At 41.5% G+C, this 23,479-nt stretch overlaps 1 protein-coding gene across 30 annotated transcripts in view; it reads right to left on the bottom strand.

Moving 5' to 3' along the window:
- Nucleotides 1-1,685: 1,685 nt before the first annotated feature.
- LOC139298088 (single-stranded DNA-binding protein 3) overlaps nucleotides 1,686-23,479 on the bottom strand; it is a 35,721-nt gene continuing 13,927 nt past the window's right edge. For 3 of the 30 annotated variants that reach the window (XM_070920932.1, XM_070920946.1, XM_070920926.1), the window contains 13 exons: nucleotides 12,885-12,974; nucleotides 7,719-7,778; nucleotides 7,514-7,580; nucleotides 6,127-6,191; nucleotides 5,583-5,644; nucleotides 5,344-5,389; nucleotides 4,801-4,836; nucleotides 4,634-4,688; nucleotides 4,319-4,389; nucleotides 3,838-3,916; nucleotides 3,688-3,716; nucleotides 3,468-3,569; nucleotides 1,686-1,782 (listed from right to left, as the gene is read on the bottom strand). In XM_070920932.1, coding sequence (XP_070777033.1) covers nucleotides 1,753-1,782; nucleotides 3,468-3,569; nucleotides 3,688-3,716; nucleotides 3,838-3,916; nucleotides 4,319-4,389; nucleotides 4,634-4,688; nucleotides 4,801-4,836; nucleotides 5,344-5,389; nucleotides 5,583-5,644; nucleotides 6,127-6,191; nucleotides 7,514-7,580; nucleotides 7,719-7,778; nucleotides 12,885-12,974 — 792 coding nt within the window. In that variant the 3' untranslated portion in view covers nucleotides 1,686-1,752. Of the gene's footprint in view, nucleotides 1,783-3,467; nucleotides 3,570-3,687; nucleotides 3,717-3,837; nucleotides 3,917-4,318; nucleotides 4,390-4,633; nucleotides 4,689-4,800; nucleotides 4,837-5,339; nucleotides 5,390-5,582; nucleotides 5,645-5,911; nucleotides 5,940-6,124; nucleotides 6,192-7,513; nucleotides 7,581-7,718; nucleotides 7,779-8,966; nucleotides 9,051-12,884; nucleotides 12,975-23,479 lie in introns of all 30 variants that reach the window. The other 27 variants (XM_070920955.1, XM_070920934.1, XM_070920956.1 and 24 more) reach the window with 25 other exon arrangements.

The following is a 23,479-nucleotide window of genomic DNA, read 5'->3' on the forward strand; positions in this document are numbered from 1 at the left end:
GGCCCGTTGGAAAGGTGGGAAACGGGGGGTGGGGGGGGCGCGGAGGTCTTTATCTTCAAGATGAGTAAAAGGGAGGGAGGCCACCCGTCACAGTCAACAGAGCAACACCGTGCCGCTTCCTGACCTGCTTTGCTCCGACGTAAAAACGATCAGCAGAGAGCCAGAAGTCCTTTCACCAGGAGGGAGTGCTGCATGCGTCACAGCAAAATGTCTGCGAGCTAAAACAGACTGGTGTGTAAAAGCAAATTTCCATTAAGCACAGACATACATCACAGTGTGTTGAGGACATCTCTCAGCAAACAAACAAACAAAAAAAAAAACAATCCAAGTGTTCACTACAGGTCAGCAGAGACGATAACGCAGCTTACGTACACGTTGGAGTGAACAGTAACCAAAGTGGGCAGCATTAGTGGAAGCAGCATGAGTGGGGTCAAAATGGTCGACACTTTTTGAAAACTTCAGCACCTTTAGGGGCTCGGATAGAGGGGTCTAATGACGTCAGATGGAGAGGAGGAGACGCTGCTGATCTGCATATTTACACAGTTGCTACTAGTTCTGCAGTTAACAAAAAAAACAAACAAACAGGGATAACAGTTAAAAAAAAAAAAAAAAGTAACAATGATTCATAAAACAAATTTAAAGTACATAAATAAATAGAGCTGTGCATTTCACTGCATGGAAGCTACTAAAACAGGAGCCGCTGCTTCTTCTGGTTTTGGATTATTGAAGAAGGTAAGAATTGAGATGGTTGCTAAAACTCTGAGAAAGATTTAAAAACTATGAAAAAGGGGCCAATCAGTACCGCGATGGATAAAATCTTACCTGGGGGGGTTAAATGTTACACAGCAAATAAGTTCTGACGTGTGTGTGTGTGTGTGTGTTTGTGTGCACATATGCTGTCTTCATCATAATAATGTGCCCTTAGAAACAACAGAAATTAGAAACTAATCTTAAAATGATCATAACAATATCATTAATAACAATAATACAATAATAAAAATAGCAATGATACAATACATACACAAAAAAAAAAAAGGAGGGAGAAAAACAAAAGTTCACTGATCATCACAACACCTCTGTTAAAAATGTACACACAGAGAGAACAATGTGGGGGGCAAATCTGAGGGTTTCATCCGACCCTCAACTGAATCCGTCGGGAGGAACAGCAACAAAAAAAAAAAAAGACGATAAAAATGTTTTAAAAGTCCAAAGTTGTGGTTGAGAAGCTTCCAGGCAGCTGCTAAAAAACCCAACACTGCGTCCTCAGGGGAGGGCTGTGTTATCCAGTCTCCTCTCCCTCTTTCTCTCTGTTTGTCCTCCTTCCCTCGCTCATTGTCTAGAACCTGACAGGAAGCCAGGGAGGCCGGGGCCGGAGTCAGAGAGGAGGCTCTTCCTGTTGCTCTGTGACTGCTTCCTATTCAGACCGACGGCCATCTTGCATGCTCCAGGAGGGCCCGTCTTAATTAGAGTCCCAGCATGCTCAAGGGCTGTCCCAGAAGGCTGTGTGGCCGTAGAGTTCCCAAGTGAGAAGGGTAAAGGGGGGCGAGGGGGTGGCGGATCCCGTATGTGGGGTAAGGGGTGGGTGGAGGCAGAGGGGTGTGGGTGTGGGTGTGTGTGTGTGTGAGGAGGAGAGGTGGTCCAATCCGAAGTGAAATAAGGATTGAAGAAAAAAAAAAAATCAGGTGCAGGGGTACAAAAAGTAGGGGGGGGGGGGGGGGTAAACAAAAATAGAAAAAAAAGGAAAAAATAAAATCACACACTCATCGTCATGTTGGGTGAATACTGAAAAGAGAGAGAGGGAAGGGGGAGGAGGGCACAGATGAGTGGATATGTCACTGACAACATTGAAACACCAGAGGGCGCTCAGACCCAGCCCTGCAAAGCTAGAAGAAGCACAGACTTAGGATCCAGCCGGGCTCTAATACACCTGACTCAAGTAATCAACGCTGCAACTGTTCAGTCATATTTCTGATGATCAGGGCTACATATTGAACCTCAATACTTTGGCAGAATTAGAAAATAGCACAAAAACTATCAAACAAAGTAACAAAAGTTGGCATAAATAACCTCATTTACCTCTTTTTTTAACCAAATATTTACATTAAAATCCAGACTGCGTTTTAATCAGGCAAAGATCTTGTACAGCTGCTTGTATTTAGTTAGCATTTAAAAATTTAATAAAGACTTAATTCACAAACATACAGAAAGTTCCTAGTTCTATGTAAGACACTGAAAAAGTACCACTTGAGTGTTGGCATCAAAACTTTAAAAAGCAAAGCTGATATTGGCTCTAAACCTCTAACTTCTAGCAGCCCTACTGCTGATTGGTTGAATCAGGGTATTAGGGCTCGACTATAATTCCAGCCTGTGCACCCCGTGGCTCTCCAGGCCGAGGGTAAGAGACCGTCGCAATTTTACACAATGCAAGTAACAGTACCCACCTCCCCCTGTTGTGCACCTAACAGAAAACTAGACTGATGTTATCACTTTAGCAACTACTTTGTTCTTTGGCTGAAAAATCAAAATCCCTACATTTTGCTTGTTTTTGTCCTTAGATACAACAAATAAATGAAAACAGATAAGTGTCCATCAACCGATCACTGATAGAGAGGGTATACAATGAATCTCTAAGTGATTAGTAAGCGGCTACAATGCAAGCAGAACACCACATCTTCTTTACAGCCCTTATTATTATTATTATTATTATTATTATTTAGTGCAATGAAAAACGCTGTTGTGCGCTTCAGGAACAGCGTAGCACGTTTGGCCTTTCAAATTTACAGTGCTGTGTCCCAAGTAATAAAAAAAAAAAAAAAGAGTATTAAGACTTTGTGATCAGGCAAGAGTGCTGCAATTATAACTAGAGGTCTTCACAGGTCTGCTTGCTTTCTTGTAAACAAGATATGGCCCGGAAATCGAGTCAAAGTGATGATGAAATCATGTGGTGCATCATAATCTTAATAAGACGTGAGCTGTCAGCTTATTGCTCGTTATTTGTTGGTGCATCATGCTGCTCGAGTTAGTGGTCTCTCTCTGTTTGAACCGCACTCTGAAGTCTTATTCACGGGGGGATTTGGACGGGGTCTGATCGTCCCTTTTTTTTTAAATTTATTTAAAAGGTAATGAGTTAATGACGAATCAGGCACAACATTTTGGACCAGTGAAGACCTCTACCTCAAACTGCTTTTGAACTAAATCTCTTTAATTACTGAAAAACAAACTATTTTATTTGAGCAGAAAGATAGCAGTGTTTCTTTTCAACTAAGTGTCAGACGAACCAATACAGCTAAAGAAAAAATAATAAAAATAGGGACAAGACACAACCTTTAGCAGAACATTATCAATAGTCTGAGATCAATACTGAAAAATTGGGCGAACCCTCTGCTTGCATTCTTCCACTGGTTTATGTCAGGACGTCAAGGATAACTGTTAAGGGTCGTGAGATGTCATTCACTCGCTCTACTTACACTTTCGCTTTGGAATGGGTTCAAGAAGTTCCCGCCCATTTCGCCGTCATCTCTCGGCGTTCCAGGTGGGTTGTTCATGCCCCCCATGTTATTAGGGGAGCTCTGGAGGAAGAAAAAAAAAAAAAAAACACGATGAGACTACTTCTTATGAAAACACCATCATTAAAGTGTAGAAGGTAAGCAAAACAAGAGAAGAGAAGAAAATCGGATTTTTAATCACCTTTGGCAACCCATCCATATCCCCAGACCCTGAGGAAGCGAAAGGAGAGAAATAGTTCAATAATTTTGGATTAAGTACACACAAAGCATTGAACATGTATCAGCTAAAGTCCGTCAGTGATCTGAAAAGCTGCACAATGTTTAAACCCACCTAGTGATCCGTTCATGTGGTGTGGCTCCATGGCTCCCATTGCTCCCATTGGCCCGTCAGGCCCAGGTCCCATTGGGAACTGGCAAAAAAAAACGTAGAGATATAACATTATTTTATTACATTTGATCTCTTCGATACAGCTGTGGTCTGTTAAGCTCGGGGTGAAGTAGATTATCTAATTTATTCTTCCTGGTTCATTTCCAGTGGATTCTTATTGAGCTCAGTGTGTCAGCATCATGTTTCTCTAACTCCGTCTCTCTACTGGTGCCCAGTGATGTGGTTATAAACCCTGTTTGAGCTGGATTCATTTTTGTGGACAAGGTTGTGTAATTTTAAATCATTACAACAACATCCATATTTTAAAAATCCAGGATCAGTCAGCAGCGTCTGAAACTGTTACAAGCCTGGAACGTGAAACCTTTATCACAACAGAGCTTTTGGTTCAATCACTATGTGAACTTGAATCACGCGTGAGACTCACATTGGGTCTGTTGCCTCCCGGTCCGATAGGATTCATCATTGTATAGATGTTTTCACTGGAGTTAGTTGAATCTAAGGAGGGAAAAAACAAAACAAACACATGATGTTATAGATATAGATTATGTCAAACCTCTCTAATAACAAATATTTTAACAGTAACATACTGAAATAAATAGACATGACAAATGGGAACAGTCAGACTGATAGTGCTTGTTTGGCTAGAGGACACATTCATGCTTGTTTAGTGAGGGAAGATGGGAGAGACATCTATTTCTGTCACAAGTGTTAGTGCTGGGGACATAGTTAGGTGACGCACCACCTGGGCTGGGCATGATGGGAGTTCCAGGTGGACCTCCTCCGCCTGGAGGACCCTGGGGAACAATGGATGATAGAGGTTAAAATTACACTCGTCAGAACATGAAGACATCAGTACAATAAACACTGTATCCAGGAGCGCTGCTCTGGTTTTAGATTTTAACTCACCACGTAGTTTCCTGGAGATGAGGAGGAGTAGGCTATCTGCAGGGGGGAAGAGGAAACAGATAATCAGATCTCAGGGTCAGAGGATACTGAATGTGAATCTATATTAAAAAGGTGGACAAAATAAGAGGAACACTTTACAATCCAATAAAATCCATAAATAGCGTATAAATGAACAGACTGCAGCAAAGAGGTGTTGTTTAAACTCTATAGTAAGTTTTTCATACCATAGTTTGTACTGTTGTCAAGTGATTATCCCTTTAAATGTCCTTCAGGAAAACTGCCTCAGTGGTCACAAGTATCCGTCGACAACACTGATGGACATTTATCTTGATATTTGTGTAACAACAACACAAAACAGTTTCCAAAATGCCAAAAGAGCTAAATCAACTCTGAGCTGCTAAACCCAAGTTGAACATCACAAGAATAACGTTTGTATCTTTCTTGGCTATTGAACACTGCGTGGCACTGAAGGTTGTTTCCTCTTTCTTTGCCCACCACCTATGATGTGCAGTCATGTGTAAAGGTCAAGAGTTTCTGACTCACAGAGTTAGCATTAGGTCCTGGCCAAGGTCCTCTTCCTCCGGGACCCCTGAGGCAAAACAGAGAAAAGATGAAGGAAGAGAAGGAAGAAAATGACAAACAGGGACAGATGAAAATGATGCAAAGAGAAAGGAAACATAAATAACTCTTAGAAGATACAGCGAAAGCAGAGATGAACCTGCACTGATACACTGATAAAGAGTCATTTTATTTCACCAGATGTATGAGATGTTTTAACTTACATGTTCATTCCTGGCATGGGACCGCCCATGGAGTTGGGAGGAGGCCTCATACCTCCATAGTTCTGAAAGACAAAATGTTAAAAACAATGTAAGAACATTCAACAGGAAGTTATTACTGCTTCTCAACTTGTTTTTCTTGATTTTGGTGATTCTAATTCTTTGGCCTTTCGTGCTGCATTTCCTAGTGATAAATTCACAAATATCACACATCACTGGACTGAGAGCAGCTTCATCCTCAACATCCTCAAATCAAACAACAGATAAGCCTGGACTGTTCTAGTGAGGGTACTGAAGAAACTACAATTACAGAAAATAATTTCAATTTCAGCCTGTAAGAGCAACCACTTCTCTGTTACAGTCACCAAGTATATTAATATACTCATATGTTTAATTGTTGTATAGATAAAACACAAACAGTTAACAGTAACAGCAATACACCTGCTGATATCCGTAAAGCCACAAAGTGTTTAATCTTTACAAGCTTCTAATCGACAATCAATAATAAATGAGTGCGTGTGTCTTGGTGGTTTCAGGTTCGTCATACCTGTGGGCCCATGGCCATTCCTCGAGGAGGGTTCATTCTCATTGGTCCACCCATGTTAGGATGTCCTGCAAGAACAGAGCCACAGAGTCACACACTGACCGCAACGCACTACACACACACATATAACACACCAGAGCTCATGTAAATCCACATATGGCTCCTCTGTTAAAGTCCGGAATTAAGACATGCCACAGACAATGCTTCATCCTAATCTCATTAGTTGTAACCCTCTGGGCCCCCGAAGCTGTAATCTGCAGCTAAAATCACCACAGACCCCTCCATGAGCCACACACACACACACACACACACACACACACACACACACACACACACACACACACACACACACACACACACACACACACACACACACACACACACACACACACACACACACACACACAGAGTGAAGTATTCAATGAAGTATTCAATCCACACAGGAAAAACCCCACTGAAACTGAATTTGTACAAAAATCCAAATAGACAACAACCAAGTTTAATCCTGAGATGACTTGTCAATTAACCACTTCATCGACAGTGAGATAATGTATCAAAAATGTTAATAATGTAGTATTCTTTTTAAGTAATATGTCAAACAAAAATGCCAAATATTTGTAGGTTCTCCAATATGAGGGTTTGCAGGTTTTCTTCCATCTCTTATTCATTATGAACTTTTGTTCACACAAACACAAATACAAATTTGGAAAGTGACCTATTGGGCTCTGGGAACTTGCCTTAATCCCTATTCAGGGTTTCTGCAGGGTACACCAAGTTAAACTAAAGACTTTTTAATACGACGAATGAGAATTAAATTTAATACCGATTTCACAGTCAAACCAACCGAAGTACAAAAATATCACAAAACCCCAGTAGGAATGATAAGGCCCTGTGCATAAATCTATCGATATTTACATCACATTATAGTCAGTACTTCCCAGGTGTATACAACAATAATTCCTAATAATATAATTAATTCATCATTAAACACAACCACGACAAGCAGCAGAAAATGGATGGATGGATTAACCAATTAAAAAATAACTCATTAATTTGTCTGGAACAACAGCTCTGGAGATTTTCCAACTAGTTTTTGCTAAAATCTCATTTTATAATTAACATTACTACCAACAGCAAGCTAGAAAAAAAGAATGTAATTTAATACCTTATAAGGCCTTTTGAGGAAACTGTCAATGTATTGATACCTAGTTATTTTCTTATAGACTAAAAAAAGTAATTATTTAGTTGAAAAATTACTTGACAGATTAATAAATAATGAAGATAATTATTAGTTAAAGCCCTAGTAGGGTCATCATCTATCACAGACCCATCATCTATTACACAAAACCCCAGCTCAGAATTTCTACTACGAGAGCCGCCCCAGTCTTACCTTGCGGTCTTGTCGGGTCCAAACTGTTTGGCAGTAGAGGCTGAGATCCAGGGATTCCTCCCGGAGGCTGAGAAGAGGCCAGACATGGAGACCGATTCAAATATTGACTCACTCTTGGCAACACAGACACTCTGACGTATCAAAAATCAACAAAGAAAAGTGAGTAAGAAATGCCAAAAAAAACAAACAAAAAGAGCTCAAGTACCTGATTTGGCATTCGGAGTGCGGGGCGCGGTCCACCTGGATACCGTGGTGACATGAAAGGCTGTGGAGAGAAATGGAGGAAAGACAGGGGGGGGGCAAAAAAGTGGGGGTTGAGGGTGAGAAATGTGAGGAAAAGAGGGACACAGAGAAAACAACATTTTCATTATTGATAAATCCAAGAACACTCCAACAGGGGAAGCACTGAGGACACACAGATGGACACAGTTGGCTGGAGGATGGAGGATGACGCTGAAAGATCGCAAATTCATCAACACATCCGCCTGGAAAAAATACACTTAAGCAAGAGTCTCAAGAATTTTAACAATGCCTGTTTATATTCACACTCAAAGCATTTGTGTGCAAGATAATGTGTGTGTGTGTGTATGTGTGTAAAGCCAGCGCTCACACAGCTCCCTGCCTGCTCTCACTGTGGTGTAAGCTGATTCGGCCTGTGGTCTGCCTGGCGTAGTTAGAGACACCTCAGGCCAACAACACCGTCCAAAACCGTAGAGGAAGCATGTCCACACTCTCCAGCACACAAGACAGAAACCAGAAACCACAAGAATGAAGAGCCGGGCTGCCGCAGTTAATGGGCAAAGGCTAGCTTTACCTCCACAGTGTCATCTGTAGCTACTGTTCTGGATAAGTGTTGAAACACACGCTGACTGAGAAGGAAAGTTTTTTGTTTTTTGAATATGCTCTTATCTAGTTTGTAGCTTGAGTCACTCAAAACTCTAAAATGACATGTGTGTTAAGATGGCTTACATATGTGTACCCATGTGTTTTGTGCGTATATTTGACGTGTCCATAGTGCCTGTCCCCTGTTTTATTTATGAGGTGCAAGAACAAGTAAGCAGAACGGAGGGGAGTGTGTGCTGTGTGTGTGCGTTAAGAATGGAGGAGCAGATAAGTGTGCAACCCCCCACAAGCTGCTCCGGGGGTGGGGCAAGGAGTGAATTATTCATCCCACACGGGGACAGACGATTCTGGGCCTTGGTGAGGAGCGGGCCCTGCTGCCTCTGGATGCTCGGCTTTCATAAAAGAGGAGCTGGCAACTGGAGGGGCTGACATGTATGAGGAGTTAGCCAGAACTAGAGCTAACGGGGCTCGAGGGTGGGAGGAGGAGAAGAAGAAAGTGTGCGAGTAGTGAATGGAAAGAAAAAGCTTGTGTGTGTGGGCAAGGGGGGAGGGGGGGTTTAGAGGGAATGAAAGAGAGAGGGGTGTTTGAGAGAAAGTGTTTGCCTCTTACCTGGCCGTGGGGTCCCATCATGGGGTTGCTGGGGTTGTGTGGGGGGGGCTGTGCGTGGGGGGACTGCTGAGAGCCGGGTGGTCCCTTTAAGAAAGAAGAGCGATATCAGAGAGGGGAGGGGCCAAGGGGGGTTACACCTGGAGGAATTACCCGATCAAAATCATCAGAATGGGGAGGACGAGAGGGGGGAGGGGGGAGTCAGCCGGGAGTCTTTAGGTTGAAGAGGAAGAAGAAGATGGATAAAGCTGGACATTTTGGGCAAATTCTTTTAGATATTGTACTCCTTGACAAAAAAACCCCCACAGAGTTAGAAGCCAAAGCCCAACAGGAAAACTGATTTAATTTGCCTCAGAGTCCAAACAAGCGAGCAGAAATCAGCATTAAGCATAATTATTTTGCTGGATGGCCTTAACATGTGTCGCTGCACTGAAAGACATGATCCCTGGGACCCTCAGGTCAGAGGACCACATGTAGTTTTCCTTTCAAACACATGGGGGCAGTGTTGCCAAAGGCTCACTGCAACAGGACAGGCAGCAGCAGGACAGGCGCTAGTGGCAACTTCAAACCACCAAGATGATAAAGACAAAATACAAAGTTAAAGTTGGGAGTTCTTCCTGCTTATTGTAAACCAACTTCAGTATGACAATGTATCCCTGTCCACAAGGAAAGCAACTCCTCCAGCTTCTCCGACACACCGCTGTGTTATTGCTGACATTTCACCCCAAGACAAGAGGTTAACGACCCCTAATAAATAACTCATTATGCAACAGTCTCTTTCTCCATGTATCCCTCCTAGGCATCAGGACATGGATTGCATTGGGGGTGAGTTTGGGGGGTTTATATACCTACAGTTGACCAGAGCAAGCATGTATCTTGTTCTGAAGGTTTGTTTGAAAAGGCTTCAATAAAAAAACACAAGTGTTGTGCCATTACAGGTGAAGTACAGAGCAATCAAAGAATCAAAGTCCAACAATCCACAATGTTAACATTCAGAGGTCCAGTCACAAATGTATGGACACGACAATATGAGCAGGATGGATACTGAACGTCTGGTAATGACGTGTCTGTATCGAAAACTGTCAATTACCACAAACTGGCATTGAATATCTGGTCTACTGCTGCAACTAATGATTATTTTCATTATCGATTAATCAATTAATGGTTTGGTCTATAAAAGAGAAAAATAAATGTCCATCGCAACTTCCTAGAGAGGTGATGTCATCAGATGTTTGTTGTTTTGTCGGAGCAACAGTTCAAAATCCAAAGAAATTCAGATTATTATAACGTAGACAAGGAAAAGAAGCAAATACACTTATTTGAGAAGATGAAACTAACAAATATTTGACATTTTCTGTTGATCTACTTATCCGTTAATAAACTAATCGCTGCAATCTGGTCTGACTTCTAATAAAGATTAATCAATTACACCAATCTTTTTCTCTCTCGCTACCAATTCAGATACCTCAGCTCAGGGCTTCTGCTGCTACCGGTTACTGATCTGATATCAGTGCTCTTTCACACTGTGAGGAACTCATTCGGATATTTTTTATGTACGTTAACGTGACGCCAGGGATTGCTGTGGTTTAATTAATGTAATTGATAGCAGAAAAACTGAACTTTATGATGACAAAGAAACAGTTTTTAACATTGAGCTGAAACAATTGGTTGAATAATTGATTAGCTGATTTTAGCAAAAATGGCAAACATTTCCTTGTTCCAGCTCCTTAATAGTGAGGATTTCTTTTGGGGGGTTTATATGATAGTAAACTGAATACTTTTGGAGTTTGAACTGAATTGGACAAAACAAGACATGTTAAAGGCTCTATGAAACTGTCTTTATGGGGATTTATTATTTTCAGACATTTTATAGACAAAACTATTTATCAGTTAAACAAAAAATATAATTAGCAGAATAACTGATAACTTATAACTCATTCTCTGATCAGATAGTTCCATTTAAATGTTCACCATTTTATTTAGACAAAGTTCTTCTACAGCTGCTTGTGTTTCAACAACATTTGAGTTTTGCAAAACAACATGTTTATATTTCTCTAAGCAGAGAATCGGAAAAGGTATTGTTGAGGCATCCAGTCTGAAACTCATAACAGGACTAGTATTGACAAGATTTCAAATGATACCCGCCACTAACTATGAGCATGAACCATATTTGCAGCAAACAACCAAAAGCTTTCCGTTACAATGAAGGTCCCTTGAACACAACACACAAAAACACAAGCACACACACAAACCCTAGCCCAATCTCACTCCCCCACCAACGTTATAAATAGCACTTCCATGCGTCTCTCCTCACCCTCTCTCCCCCACCCTTCCCCTTGCTTATTCACAATCGTACTCTCACTAATCCCCCCCCCCCCCCACCACCACCACCACCACCACCATCCTCTCAGCACATCGCCTCGTTCTCAGCAAGCAAACAATGGAGTGGTAGGTAGCCACAGAAACAAACACTGGGCCACAATCCTGGTGGCACTGATCTTTCACATTTCCCTCTCTTCTTCCTCTCACCCCCCTCTTCATCTCTCTCCATCCTTCCACTCCCTTTTCCTCTCCTACTCTTCTCCACCACCTTATCGTGCCTCCTGCCAAATGCCAGTGCTGTCCATCACACCGCTGCCTCACGGAGGATGTGTGTGTGTTTGTTTGTGAATGTGTGCTTGTACAGCCTGCGTGCGTTTGTATATGTATCTGTGCGTCTCATTCTCCTCACTCTTCAGACAGCCATCTCCCACACTAAAACCTTTCCCTTCACAGAGCCGGGACAGGTCAGAGACGGAGATGGAGATGGAGGAGTGGAGAGAGGATGAATACGGGGTGGCTGAATCACCAATCGGTTCGAACGGCGGCCCGGCGAGAGCGAGCCGCAGATGAATGAACGGTGAGAACCTCAGAGGCTCTGGTGGGTGTAAATGTCAAGAGTGGAATAAATGACGTTTGGAAAAATGTGGGAAAAAAACAGGTGGGAGAGTTGGAATTGTGGTGTCGTCTGATCACACTCTGATTTTAGAATGAAGGACTTCATTACTAAACCTCGACTGATGCTGTATTTTTGAGGCCGATATGGATACTTGGGAATTATCATTATCTGATATCAGCTGACATTCTTTTTGTTTCACATAAATATGGAACAAACATCTTGTGATAGACATGTCTGACTAACCGTAAACAATAAAACTTTTTTATCAGTCATAACAATTATATAACTATATAAGTATGGAATTACGTAAGTGTCGCCATCCTGTGAAAACCATGCATCTCCAAATTTGGCGATTGTGACTATTTTTCAGATAAACCAATAAAAAAAACAACCTTGGATTAGCTGAAGAATGCATCGCCACAAAGCAGTTTTTCCATAAAAGTTGACGTTTTGGAAATGCATGGTTTTCACAGGAAAATATAAGATGACAGTACATCTGCTGTATCAAAATTTACTAACTGCAATAACAATAAATGTGAATGAAAACGCAAACAAAACTCTTATAAACTTGAATTTCATATGCTGCAAATAAAACATTTACTGCTGCAGTTTCTGGCCAGCGTGCCAACATAAACCAATACTGGTATATCTCTAATAAACTCATATCGATCAATAATATTGGCCTGCTGATATCAGCCCAGCTCTATTAATTACTTTGAAATGCTTTGCCTCAGCTTTCTCAATGAAAAGATGACTCTAATTGGGTGATAATTGTGTTTTAATTGAAGAGTTAAATGGGCAAATTCTAAATGGCGTGGCCTTCTTCAAAACTCCATACAAAACCATGACTGAATTTAAGAAATATACAATATTTTGAGATTTGGAGATGGATGATTGGTAGAGAGCCAGAGATAAGAGGTGGTGAGGAGGTGATGGAGGGGTGGAGGAGTGAACAGGACAGTGACAGAGGGGGTAAGACTTACCTGGAAGAAGCCTGGGGGCATGGGACCACCTGGCATGGCGTCATTTGGGGGCATGTTGCCCATCACTGGGCTGGGCGCTGCCGCTGCGCTCTGAAACAGACAAATTTGGTTATTAAAGTTGTTGTATGTATGTATGTATGTGTGTATGTGTGTGTGTGTGTGTGTGTGTGTGTGTGTGTGTGTGTGTGTGTGTGTGTGTGTGTGTGTGTGTGTGTGTGTGTGTGTGTGTGCGTGCGCGTGCGTCTCCAACTGCTCTACTGTAATATTTATGTACATGATGCACTGGCCACCAAATTACTAAAGGGGGCAGTGTCTACACCTGCAATCACAGTAAACTCCTGCACCCCCCCCCCACCCACCCCCTTCATCTAAAGTTTAATGGTTAATTCAGAAAAGTGTCTTCTATTACAACCTTTTAACTGTTCCCTCATCTCTGTGGTAGAGAGAGAGGAGAAGCACAGAAGGCACCTCATCTCTTTTTGTGAACTTGGATAGAAGCGGAAAGTTTCAAGGAGAAATCCCACCAAAATGTTATTCCTCTGCTCTAGAAGAGTCAGGACTTTGTTTCAGAGACACAAACCTGTAAAGAGAGCAGACTGCAGCAGTCCTGTGATCTGTGCCATCACACACACTGCTGTGTATTGACAAGGAATGCTTTGCTGACCAAAATGAGCTGCTGCTGCTTTACAGTCTAAACTTTACGATTTATAAGTTTGTATTTTGTATTTATTATGTTTCAACTCATAAAAAAAACAGTTCTGTTTGCTTATTTGTTTATCTAACAAACGGCAGAAATCGAACCTCTCAGGTGTCATGTTTCCACAGAACTCCCATATCGTTTTCTTGTATGCAAATCAACACCTTGTGTGGACTGTGGCAATATGATCATGTATAACAATCTTTGGATGTTCCTGAAAAACCATGGACACTGCAGTTGCCAGTTTATTATTAGGTACAGCTAATGGGATGCAATGGAATCCAAACAACAGACATGCAAAGATCAGACTTGATGAAGGTGTACATTCAACTCTACGGCCATTTTGGAGGTTGTAGGAGGTGTTTCAAAGAAACTGACTAACCGTGCTTTATGAAAAAAAAACACCACCACCACACTATTGAGTTATCTTTGTTTTTACACAGATACAACTTTCACACTATACACAAGTATATTCACTATTCGTCCATTTATTTCCATTATTCCATGTTATAAAGTTACATTTTATTTAGGCAAATTTCGCTTTGGATTATTTATGTATTTACAAATGCTGAGCTTTGCTTTAACACACTTTTTTCACTGTTTTTGTTAGTTTATAAAAAGGTATATATTTTTAGGGTATGTTGTCATGGTATTTGGTCATCAAAATATTAACAATAAATACAGAACAATGTAATTCTCTCCATAAAATATATTTATCTATTTACTGGCATGGCTACAGTTTCTGCAAAGTAATTTTATATCCTGGTATGTAAAATTCTCATAATTTCAATTCTAAATTTAATAGTATTTACACTACTAGGTGCTGTTTTAAGAAGACTGGAATGCAAAAGATAATTGAAAGCAAGAAACAACTAACTCTTAAACCTTCTGTCTGTTTGGAGCTGATGCTTCCTTTCTTCATTTCTGCTCAGCTATAACTAAACAATTGCTACTAACATTGTCTAAGTAAATAAATCAAAATGTTTTATAATATGAGTTAAAGACAACACATCTGTCAGGTTTTCTAGTACTTTTTCACATCCTATGAGAAAATATATTTTAGTTTGAATTCATAATACACAACAGTACCGTTATTAGGTCATACAACATTACAATGTACTCAAAGTATATGCGAATTATAGTTGTACTATTCAATACTAGATGCTGTTTGAAGTAGGGATGTCCCGAGTCGATCCTAAGGATCAGTATCGGGCAGATTGTTAGCTGGCGCAGATCGACGCTTTTAGACATTAAAAAGACAAATGTTGCTAATTAACGTTAATTCCGTGAGTAACTTGATAAGAGGCCAAAATAAAACATGGCTGTTGGCGGGTTAAAGCGCTCTCTGCAGGCGGAGTCTGTACTCTGCCAAAGATTGTTTATGAAGTAAGAGAAGCATCACTCTGTAACAGCACAGCGAGTGGACTGAATGTAGTTCTGTAGTTTACACAAATCCAACAGAGTGATTTGTCTTCTCTTGAGAAGCTGAAGCTGAATTTAAGTTTATCCACTTCATAGCTTTGAATCAGGACCTTCAGTATTTGGATCAAGTAGCGCAGATACACATTTAGGTAAATATAAGAAGCGGATTGGACTCGGTATTCAGGACTCGGATTGGGCCAAAAAAACAAAAACATAAAATTGGGACATCCGTAGTTTGAAGTCTGGAAACCAAAAAGACAAAAACAACTATAACACTTGAACCTGATGAGGACAACAACTTAACTATTACTCATCTTATTACCAAAGCTAACAACAATACCACTTTTTCCAGTCTCCTTTTACGTCAGTCAAACAATATGTTAAAATAAAACTAGAATCTAGGATGGAGGAGAGGGGGTGAATGATTCAGCCCGGGAGTTAAATATGATATAACTGTATTCTTGTCAACACACATAGATGGAGACGTGTGTTCAGAGTGCTTACATAAGCAGGCCGGAACAAACACACGCAAGCACATGAACGCGCAAACACACACACACAGAGACACACAAAGAGTTGCATCACAGGCTCATAAAGTGCAGCCCTTCAGTAGGGAGAGGCAGACAGGAGGGAACCGCAGGCTACAGGACCAGAACAGGGAGGGGGTTTAAGACCCAGGGGAGGGAGTCACTCTCACAAAACACACACACACACACATATCTACCGTTCCACCAGCACACACACACCTAACACTACATGCATGTGACACATACTGTATGCTTGGACAACAACGCACACTACCAATTACACACATGTACACAAATACACTCACTGCCCTTCTTCTCCCGACTATCTGACACCAACACACATATTAACTGAAAAATCACACACACTCACACACCTCCCCCCATCTTTATGCTAATTTTGCTAGTGAACATGAGCAGGCCACTGAGTCCCTGGGGAAGAAGCAGGGTCGGCTGCCTCTTTCTCTCCTCCTCCACCCTCCCTCCCTCCCTCCCATCCATCTCTCCCTCACTTTTCTTCTTCTGCACACTTTTCTCTCCATCTTTTCTCCTCTCTGTGACCCCCCTCACTTATTTCACACGCACACACACACACACACACACACCTTCCCTGTGCCCCAGCCCCTGTACTATTCCTCCCCATCACAACCTCTCCTCCCCTCAGCGCCCCCCCCCCCGCCCCCCCCCCCCCCCAGTAGGGTGTCAGCAGCTTGCAGAAGCTGTTGCTATGGAGACAGGTCCTATCTGCACTCTGTCCCCCTGGCATCCCCCGCTCCAGGAGCGCAGAGAGAGAGAATAAGAAGATGCAGGAGAGAGAGAGAAGCCACAAGAGCGAGATAGAGGAGAGAGTGAGTTAAAAGATACAAGACTGAGGCAGAAGAGGAAAAAAAGATGATGGGGAGAAAAAAAAACTAAGACGAAAATGTTACAAGGAGAGATTTTTGTTCACAATCAATCACATTATTCTTATAGACTATTAATGATCTACTATCTTCTTGTGCACTCCACAATTTGCCGATTGAAATTGAATGCAAACTGAAAGCACACAGAGCGCATTAGCCACCAGCAAAAGGTAGATTTAGTATGCAGTCGGTCTTTATTAAAACCAACCGGCCTGGGGAAATACAAAAAGGATCCAACAGTGCTTTTTTAGCTTTTGTAGTGGCGCCCACAGTACCGCCTATATATCTACCTTTCCATTTCAACTCGACGCTCAGAAGTGGCAGACTGTCAGGAAACCTTGCAACAAGACTGCCTCCTTGAATCAGAATAACTCTATTCACCGAGACGGTAAATCTACAGGAATTTGTCTTGTTGACATTGGTGCAGGTAAACAATGACTGTTAATGCAGACAGAACATGCAGGTATGTGGACGACGAGAGCGTACCTACCTATGCAAAGAAACAAGTTCAAGAAGACGGTACAATCCACAGCAGACATTAGCACTGCACTAATTAGTTGATATAATGAACATGGATTCTTGTAGTTGAGCTGAATTATTCATTTCCAGGCTGGATGTATAGAAAAGAAAGTCTGTAAATGAACAAGTGTGCAAAGGAAGCGCCGGGTGGCAGCACAACTTGAAAGGGCTTTAATGCCTGACATGCAGCAGGAACGAGAAGAATACGTTTCTTTCATTGAAGCTGGCTGAAAAGTTCAACAAAACCCACGGGACACATTTTCAAATGTCTGGGAATATTTACACTGTTTAAACTGAACTATATTTTAATGGCCTTCCTCAGCAGCGCTACACAAACACGGTGTCAAAGCATCCCGGAGCCACGTCTGCACAAAAATAACATTAGGTACGTTTTCAATGTTACCTGGCTATCAATAATACGTATCTGGGCTACAGACCTGAACTGTAGCTCATCGTTGTGGCTTCAATAGTTTTGGAGGGAGAACTGCTAACTTTTTTTAAACCGTGTAATATAACCTCGTCAGTCTCTTTAAAATTATATTTAAAGGATCTACAGACTGGCTCACTGTATTAAGAAAAACTACACCAACTATGTGCTGTTTTAAAAACTCAAGACAGTTCAAATTTAATTTGACTATACATCCATGAATTATGATTTTCTTTTTCCATAACGTAAGAGTTCAACTACTTAATCACTCCAACCTTTACAGACTGAGCTAATGGCACTGGTAGTCCTAAAAAATATTCAATACAAATCCACCTATTTTTCTTTTTTTTTTAATGACAGGCCAGACCTAAAGCATTCATGCAACCACAATGTCCGAATCAATGACCTTTGCCGCATTTCATCCCTCGTCTCTCTCCCCTGGTTTTCTGTCACCTCTCACCTATCTACTCTCCAAAAATACCTTGGGAAAAAAAATAAAACCCAAAACAAAATAATGTACATAAATGCCAACACTATTGTTTAGTACTAAAAAGCACTAAAGCATTAATCATTACATTATTCGACAGACATTTCTTTTCTTTTACTTTTCTAAATCATCTAGAACTAAAATGATTATCAAAATTGATGCCAATTAATTTCCTCATTGTTTTTTTTTTTTTTTTTTTTTTTTTTAAGAAACTTAACTGGTTGCAGCTTTCCAAAATAAAAAATGTGAATATCTAATATCTTGACTGTTGGTCACTGGACGTCACCTTGGGCTGGGAACTTGTGTAGGGCATTTTTCTCTGTTCTCTGACATGTTATTGACCGAGCAATTAATCAAGGAAGAAATTAGGCAGATTAATCAATGAAAATAATTGATTAGTTGCAGCCCTTAGAAATTACGTAGTTGAATATGTTAGATACATTTTCCACACGCAGGCAAGCATCAGTGAGCTGTTCCAATCAGGTCATTTTACTGAAGCTACTTCCTCGGAGCCCGCAGGGGGTTATCTGGTTTGGTCTGTGGGAAGCAGGTTTAGATCTCGCTTCAGGCAGAAAAGCTGCAGACATGCAACATAAAGCAACAACCTTTGATACCTGTTGTAAACATTCACTCAGCTTCCAAAATCGGGACAACCCAAAATACCGTGTAACAAAGTTTATCCGCCTCCCCGTGGCACCACCGTGGGGTCTTTGTGGCAAAATATTTCAAACTCTGACGTCTTAATCCACGGTGGTGGCTCCCTGGGAGGACACCATGTTGTTCCTGCTTAGCACAAAACCACAATGTTGATGAATAATCCATCAGAGAACAAAAGACTAATGATCTGATTGGCTGCTACAGTGCAGTATGTAGATGGGCTATACAGAATAGCATTGATCCCTCCCTCTCCATTTCCCTCCCCCTCTCTCTCACCCATAGGACCTACCGGACAGATCAATAGTGCTCAACACATTATTGACCTCCGCCTGATACCTTTCACAGGGATAAAGACAGAGACATAAACACTGGATGGAGAGAGGGGAGAGGTACGAAGAGACAGCGAATGTATCTGTGACTGTGTCTGTATTTATGTGTGTCCCTGCCTGGAGAGGGTACTAATCTACATTCTGGTTCACACTGATATGTACCTCATCACTGTCTCCTTGACCTGCTGTCCTTAGCGCACAGAGAGAGGGGGAGAAAGAGGGAGGAGGAGGGGCAGGTGAAGGAGTGAGGATGGAAGAGAGTGAGAGTGTGGAGACGGGAGGAAAAATAGCTGACTGTGGTGATCTAGCTTATTTATCAGCCCAGTCAAAACAGTGAGTTTCGCTCTGGAGCAACAGGATACGGCTGCTACTCTCACCGTCACACACACACACACACACACACACACACACACACACACACACACACACACACACTCTGAAAGCCCAGCTGGTCCTCAAAACTGGCACACCAAACACACACACACACACACACACGCTTCCCCAAAAAGCTGCTGCCAAGGTAGCAGTACTGAACCAGACAGGCGGACTTGTGCACACACAAACACACCAGATGACAGCACTAATACATGCTGCAGACACAACATCCACTTAGCCAACACTCCAGAGAGAAACACAAGACTATGGAGGAGAATGAGAACAACTGTGAACCGGAATGAAGCTTCAACTAAACTTACAATGAGAGCGTCTCTCTCTCTACACTTGGGCATCGATGCTGATGTTACATTTCGTCTCCCTCCTTCACCTCAGGGTCGGCTGCCTGGAGAGCTTTCAGGTGATGTGGAGTCAATCGGTCAATACCAATCAGGACCCTAAACCCTCGCCCTGTCCACTCCACCTCAGTCTCCGTGCTCATATTGAGAGTTAGTCATATTAAAAGCTGTGTGGAGTGGAAGTGGCCAAAAAGTGGCCCCTCAGACAGCACCATCGTTTTGTCCCTACCTTAATGTATCTGATGTGTTTTTGACCCAAATAAGTAAGAATATATTTTTAAAAAAGAACCACATGAACATGATACTGTATTTACTGGGTGAACGAGCAAGGTGTCTATCACATTAAGCTTTAAAACACACAAGCTTTTATCTTCTTAACTACACAACATGTAACTTTATACTGCTGCAGGTTTTGCCTGTCAGGTCTGTGAAAGCATGAAACCATGTACAAAACAATTTCCACTGTTAGTTGGTTTTAGAGTACAAGACAACGTTAGCCCTGATGGTCGCACATTGAGTCTAATGTATTGATTGACTAATTACTTCTCAGCCAACATTCAAGTGTTTTTAGGTCACTTTGTTTATGTCAAGTAACAAAATCATAATTTACAAAGCGAGACTAACATCTGTCAGTATCATCCAATGTTTTGTATCTTATTTTATTTTACATCCGTCAAGGATTTCTTCCCGTCAGAAGCTACTGTCGTCCGTTCTACTGCAGTTTCACGTTATCTCCCAGGCTGCCATTGTTTCCCCAAAAAATATTAAAACCAACAGGGACAAAGTGCTCCCTTCACTTGTGTAACACATCGGGCTGTGCAACATGTGTATTGCAGTTTCTCCTAACTTTATCACCCAGCTAATTATCATGTTAAATGGAGCTCTTTTCACTTTTTTCCATTACGGCGCACTGATACTGCTCGTGGCAGAGAAAAGAAAGAATGAATGCAACTATCTTTTGGGAAAATGGAGCTTCTTTTGATTCAACTGCAAAGACGAATATTTTGGCCTTAAAGTAATGTTTGGGGAAAAAACATTGCAGGTTGTTTAAAATGCTGGATACTGACGGCAGCAATATACATTTGTGAGCTGGTTTTAATGGATTTTTGAAGATAAGTCTAAAAAAACTGACTTCTGGTGGGTAAACCAACAGACAGCCGTTAACTGTAACTAATACAGCTGGGTTTAAATATTTCATGAACATTTCAGGCAATAGGAAAAACTAAAATTACACCAGTGCCATCCTGCAAGGAATCAGAAGGTACCAAAAAGCTCCAAAATGTACACTTAAAATAATTGTTTGTACTTGAAAAGAGGTGGACTTAGAAAAGCAGATTATGTCTTTAAATACTCAAAAATACTCAATTCATATATTGCCTTATCATATTTGCTGAATCTACTAAAAGTAAATGCTAAACTAAGTATAATTTTATAAGAAAGGGGAAGTTAGCCCATACCCCAATACCCCATTTAATTTCACATAAAGCTGTCTTTAGTGTTATGGGTTTATACACGCATAGATCTCCTGCAGTTATTCGATTTAAAATAAAAATATAACTAGGCCTTTCTTCTATTCCCCCTCCTCTCTCCCTGTTTTGACATTTGCCCACTCAGCTCCAGTTTCAAATACCTCAACTGTCTCTCGGTTGTGTCTTCATGTTGTCTACACTGCCCTCTCCTCCTCGGTACTACTAGGCATTGTGGGTAAACAGCTAGATTAGCCAATCAATCTTCTCTCGGGAGGGAGGGAGGAGGGGGTCGGGTAGAGATAGGGAAGGAGAGAGAGAGAGAGGAAAAGAGCAGAGTTGGAGAGAGGGAGTGAGCGATAAGGCGAGTGAGATGAGAGGGGGCGGACTGGTGTGTTGGGTGAAGGAGAGTAAAAGATATAGTAAAGAGGGTGGGAGGAAAGAGGGGGGGCAGATTCAGATGTAGGGGTGTCGCAGAGAAAATATGATGTGAACAGGCTGGAGTTACACAAATACATGAGAGAAGTAAGAGTGGGGAAGGTTAAGAAAAAGTGAAGAGCAACAGTGCAGGTAAAAAGTAAAGAAGACTGATGAAGGAATCAAGAAGTAACAGCAGCAACAACAGAACTGCAGGTTGACACAATGCTGCAGATTTCATGCTGTACATGCATACACACCGGTTTATATACTGTATCTTTAGAGTTGTTGTCTCGTTTATAGCCAAGCAATGCATATTCGTGCCCCCCCCCCCCCCCCATCACAGGTTGCATTTATCTATAAATGTGTTTCCTCATTTTTTTCCTCCAACTCCTAAACAGCAGAGGATGGAAACGTGCATTTATTTGCTTTTTCTTTTGCCGATTTTCTGGACGTTTGCGCTAAATTTATGAGCTGTGAGCAGCTCCATCAGTGATGTTCCCCTCCTCAGAATAAGTTTAATAATTTTTAGGCTTTAAGGAGGCAACGCTCAGTTTTCCTACAGCATATTGCGGAGGCGCCCCACCTCAACTGACAATAAAAGCGCCTAAACCAATGTCAGAAGAAATTATTACACTTTTATGAAATATATTAGCTTCACAGGAAAAAAAAAAAAAAGCAGAGACGCCAATTCCCACAGCAAAGCCCACGTATTTAAGGGGTGAGTTGACAGTTTAGACCATCACCTAGCACTTAAATTGATCCAAGATCTGGTTGGCAGCACTGACCACCTCCTCGAACCAATTTGCAGGGAGAAAACTCCCAATGTCCAGGTTGGGAACCACTGTATTTAATGTCAATCAGAAATCCAAATTTCAGTTTAAAAACCTTTCAGATGTGACCTCGATTTAAGACTGATCCAACAATTAACACTGCTAATCAAACCAGCATATTAATTGATGTACAAAATGTCGTCTATTAATGCAGCAGACAACATGCATGGCAGTAAAAATGAATGGTGCTAACAAGAAAACATTAACCAACTCATCTGATTACATCTGTTGGTGGAATTATAGAATTTATAAAGCATGCCGTATCTTTTGTTTTCCTTACTTTCCAACTTCACTTCAACTAAACATCAAATGAAATGGCAAAGAAGTCAAAAATAAGACCCGTAAATTCTGTATTTAAGATACTCAATCCAGTTAAGCTTCAACTTAAAGCCTGTATGAATAGCTCAATTAAAAACACATCAAAATATTGATATGAATCAGTATGGAGGGAAAAACTGCCTCTATCTGCTTTCCGAATGCTGAACCCTGTAAGCCTGCTGCTTTGGCGAATCAGATGCTTAAAGCGACTACTTAAGCATTGATAAACATAAACCACTACGAAGTCCCTCCAAGATAACAGTATAATAGCCGCTGCATTACTTTTATAACCTGTGTCAGGACTCGACTGTAACCATAAACCTCTGCTGCGTCTCTGCACCCAGCAGAGAGAACTGTGATAATGCCTCTTAAATGCTGGCTTGCAATCTAGCAATCCTCAAAACACTAAGAAACTCTTTTGATGTAAGGTGAAATATTGTTGTTTTTTTTCTTTTTTTTCTTCCGATGCCTCTACCCAGCTCATTCTTTTGAAACCAGTAGAAAGGACCTGTGCTCAGAGACTAGCCTCAGGGGGCTGGAGCCAAAATTAAACCGGTCCCGTCTCCTTCGCTTTATCACCGTTAGGAGCAGACAGCAAGCAACCATGTAGCACACCCATCTACATTTATATAGTCTCACACACACACACACAGGGTTAACTGGCACTCTGGCACTGAGGGTGTGAGCCCCTCCACCTTCCTATGGGCTGGTTGCCAAAGATGCCCCCTGTCCAAAAATACACACACACACAAACACAAGCGCATGCACACACACATAAATCCCTGGCTTAGCCTCGGCCCAGTGCTGGGATTACCGGATTAGAACTCTATTCCATTATCTCCCCACACTATACAACACAACACACT

This window comes from Enoplosus armatus, chromosome 15 (genome assembly GCF_043641665.1).
Source record: "Enoplosus armatus isolate fEnoArm2 chromosome 15, fEnoArm2.hap1, whole genome shotgun sequence".
Taxonomy (NCBI): domain Eukaryota; kingdom Metazoa; phylum Chordata; class Actinopteri; order Centrarchiformes; family Enoplosidae; genus Enoplosus; species Enoplosus armatus.